General features: G+C 34.3%; 1 protein-coding gene across 1 annotated transcript; it reads right to left on the bottom strand.

Annotated features, from left to right (window-relative positions):
* LOC121253586 (CRIB domain-containing protein RIC7-like) lies at window positions 1-1738 on the bottom strand. The gene is made up of 3 exons (XM_041153582.1): window positions 1678-1738; window positions 951-1058; window positions 1-715 (listed from the first exon to the last, which is right to left on the bottom strand). Exons 1-3 carry the CDS (start codon window positions 1736-1738, stop codon window positions 189-191), a joined length of 696 nt encoding a protein of 231 aa, XP_041009516.1. The 3' UTR covers window positions 1-188.
* Window positions 1739-3009: the final 1271 nt, after the last annotated feature.

Genomic DNA, 3009 nt, shown 5'->3' with positions numbered 1-3009 from the left:
TTTATAAGCATGCAATAACATTCAACAAAGGTTTGAAACAAATTAAGGAAAAGAATATCTTCAACAATTTAATGTGCACCGACCGACGTGGGTGGATCATACACAAAAGAGGGGAAGAAAAAAAAATGGTTTCAACTAAGAATTGATCATTCTAGCTACAAATATATATAACATACATTGAATGTTGATCAATATATTCCTGGAAATCCCTTTTGCTGCCCCTGATCTTCAAAAGATTGTGGATAAAGCTCGTTATTCTTTGATGTGGATAAAGATCCAGATCCAGGCCCGGGATCTGAGAATGGAGATTGATACGTCTCAACAGAGAACGGAGATTGATATCCACCAGGAGAAGCTTGGGGTTTCAATCTTGATGATCTTGCTAACATAGTACTCCCATGAGAGTATTCCTTCACTTTCTTCCTCCTAGCCTTTTTAGGAATGTCTGGAAGGCTGTGTGCCGGTGACACGTCCCCTAGGTTATTGGGATCCAAGGGTTGTCGGGTGGCTGATCGGGTCGGTTTAGTACCATCAAGTGAATCTTTATTAATGGAACTTTTAGATGATCTCCTTGATTGTTTTGACTTTTCTGATTTTTCCTTGGTAGGGGACTGATCGGTTACAACTCCAATTGCCGATGATTGACGCCTTGAAGATCTCGGTAATTCCGGCAAGTCTCTAGCCAGAGAATTTGTAGCCCTTGTATCTCTCCTCACTACAACAGATCATTATTAGTTGAATCAACACATGATGAATAACGTGCAATTAGAAATAATATTAAAAGACTAACATATTAATTAAATCAAAAACATACAAAGTCATCCAAAAGTATCAAACCAAAATGCATCAATATATATATATATATATATATATATATATACACACACACACTAATCTTCAAAAAGAAGCATGCATGCATTGTACGCTCGGGAACATGGTTTAATTTATACCATTGTTTTCTCCGATGTCTTCAGGGAGACTTAATGGCGCTGATGAAAATCCCGGAGGCGATTTATACTCGTTGATCTGCACAAGGTCAAAACATGACCTGCATGAGGCTTGTGATCATATTTTTTAGGGGGTCAGGTTGTAAGCTAGCAAAGATTCAAACAGGGAAAAAAGAAGGAAAAGATCAAAGGAGAGAATAAATTTTAAATCAACGTGTAATTGGTTTTTTTAAAAAGAGAGAGAGAGATCAGGATCGCGTCCCTGTAAAATATATGATCAAATTCTTAACCCAAATTAAAACCAAAAGACAGGAAGAAAATTACCCAGCTGGGAGAATTTACAGATGGACCATCCCATCCTATATGGGCAACATGTTTCACATCCGTGGGATGACCAATCTTCATTTCAGGTTCTTTTTCATTATCTGCAAATATAGACTTTTTTTATTTTAGTATAAAAAACAAAGAAAACTGATAATTTGCTGCTAGTTATTTCTTATGAAAATGGATAATCTCTGCTAAAATGAATCTATTCTCGTTATAAATAGTCATTTTCGTCGCAAATAATTTGTTATAAATGTTCAATTTTCTTGCAGTGAAAAATCAAGGGACTAACACAATTAATAATGAAAATAGACTGGTTTAGTTATAATTTGTACTCTGAATGAATAGAAAAAAACTTGGAAGAAATCATGTACAACCGATCGAGGAGGGAAGGGAGGGTACTCACCAAATATTTGAGAAATGTATCGTAGGCCTTTTAAGAGGCCTTTCATCTTGTTGTTGGACATTTTAGCCAGAAAATGTCGATGGCAGATCTTTGAAATGTAATTTGAGCTTGTTGTTCTTTAGGTATGATTGGAAGATGTGGAACTGAGAGCTTGGGCTTTAAATCTGAATTGCAAAACATGAAAAAAGGAAAATGTTTGGAGAGTTCGAAACATTAACTTATAGTAACAAGGTAGCATTAAAGAAATGAAACATGATTCTCTGTTAATTCCATGCATGTTTCACCTATAAAAGAAAAAATTGCTGCAACTCCAAAATTGGCCAACCCATGCAACGTTGGATATATATTACAAGTTATAATACATCTCTATAGGTTTCCATAAATTCGATTCATGCATGCACGTTTCAACATCTCCTTTGAACTCGATCGAAAACATGAAAAAACTCAAAGAGAAAGAGAAGAATGGTTCACAGTTTTGGACAGATGTGCGATGAGATTAATTAGTGATGATGATGATGAGAAAATTAAACGAATGATGCATGCAAAAACGAAGTGAAATTCTGTTTTAAGCGTAGTATCGCTCATTTCGTGAGTTTGATTGGCGATGCATTGTTAGTTGCTCTTACCCATTAATCAAAACCATAAGCTGGTCGAAAATTTAGGTGTGAAAATGTGGAAAAGAAGTGAGGAGAAATGCTAAATTTAGGTGGTTTTAATGGGTCTTTCTTTAGGATGGATGATGAAAGTTGTTGACTCTTAATGCTTGTTACACGGATAGAGATTATGATAGCTAAAATATTATTAAGACTCTAGACTAGGGCTAGCTCCTTCTCATGATGTATTTTAAGATGAGTCCATAAATAAATCTTGTTGGGGCAGCTAAAGAAACACATCATCATGTTGAATGTGGGCAAGGTAAAGATAATCATCAACTTTTTTTTTTCCCCCTTCTTTTTCTCCCTTTATGTTACAAATTTTTTTGACTAATTACTGTTTATTAATACAAATTTTAACTAATAGAACAGACTTAGATTCAATCACTTTAATTATTAATAACATTTGTGTCATAAAAATAGAAAGATGTACTTTCAGAAAAAATTTAGGTCCAATCATGAAGAGAAACAAACATATGATATGCAGCATATATTGTTGGTCAGTATAGAATTTTCCGACGTCTTATGTAGTGTTAAAAAGAAACTTATTAGATCAAGGGTGAAAATCGTATATTTTCAGAAAAGAAAAAACGTTCCAACCACATACAGTTCATGTCGGATCCTTCCTTGAGGATAAATATATAATTAATCGAAATATATAATTAATGACGCATATATA

Source organism: Juglans microcarpa x Juglans regia, chromosome 2S, assembly GCF_004785595.1.
Source record: "Juglans microcarpa x Juglans regia isolate MS1-56 chromosome 2S, Jm3101_v1.0, whole genome shotgun sequence".
NCBI classification, from domain to species: Eukaryota; Viridiplantae; Streptophyta; class Magnoliopsida; order Fagales; family Juglandaceae; genus Juglans; species Juglans microcarpa x Juglans regia.
The sequence above is the reverse complement of the archived record's forward strand: the minus strand, read 5'-3'. Positions and strand labels throughout refer to the sequence as shown.

What these genes read in the sequence shown, in the direction of transcription:
- LOC121253586 (XM_041153582.1), bottom strand. Translation starts at nt 1,738, where the DNA reads ATGTCCAACAACAAGATGAAAGGCCTCTTAAAAGGCCTACGATACATT. An exon ending in ATACATTTCTCAAATATTTG is followed by an intron (nt 1,059 to 1,677) that starts GTGAGTACCCTC and finishes TATGATCACAAG; the next exon opens with CCTCATGCAGGTCATGTTTT. An exon ending in AGACATCGGAGAAAACAATG is followed by an intron (nt 716 to 950) that starts GTATAAATTAAA and finishes GATCTGTTGTAG; the next exon opens with TGAGGAGAGATACAAGGGCT.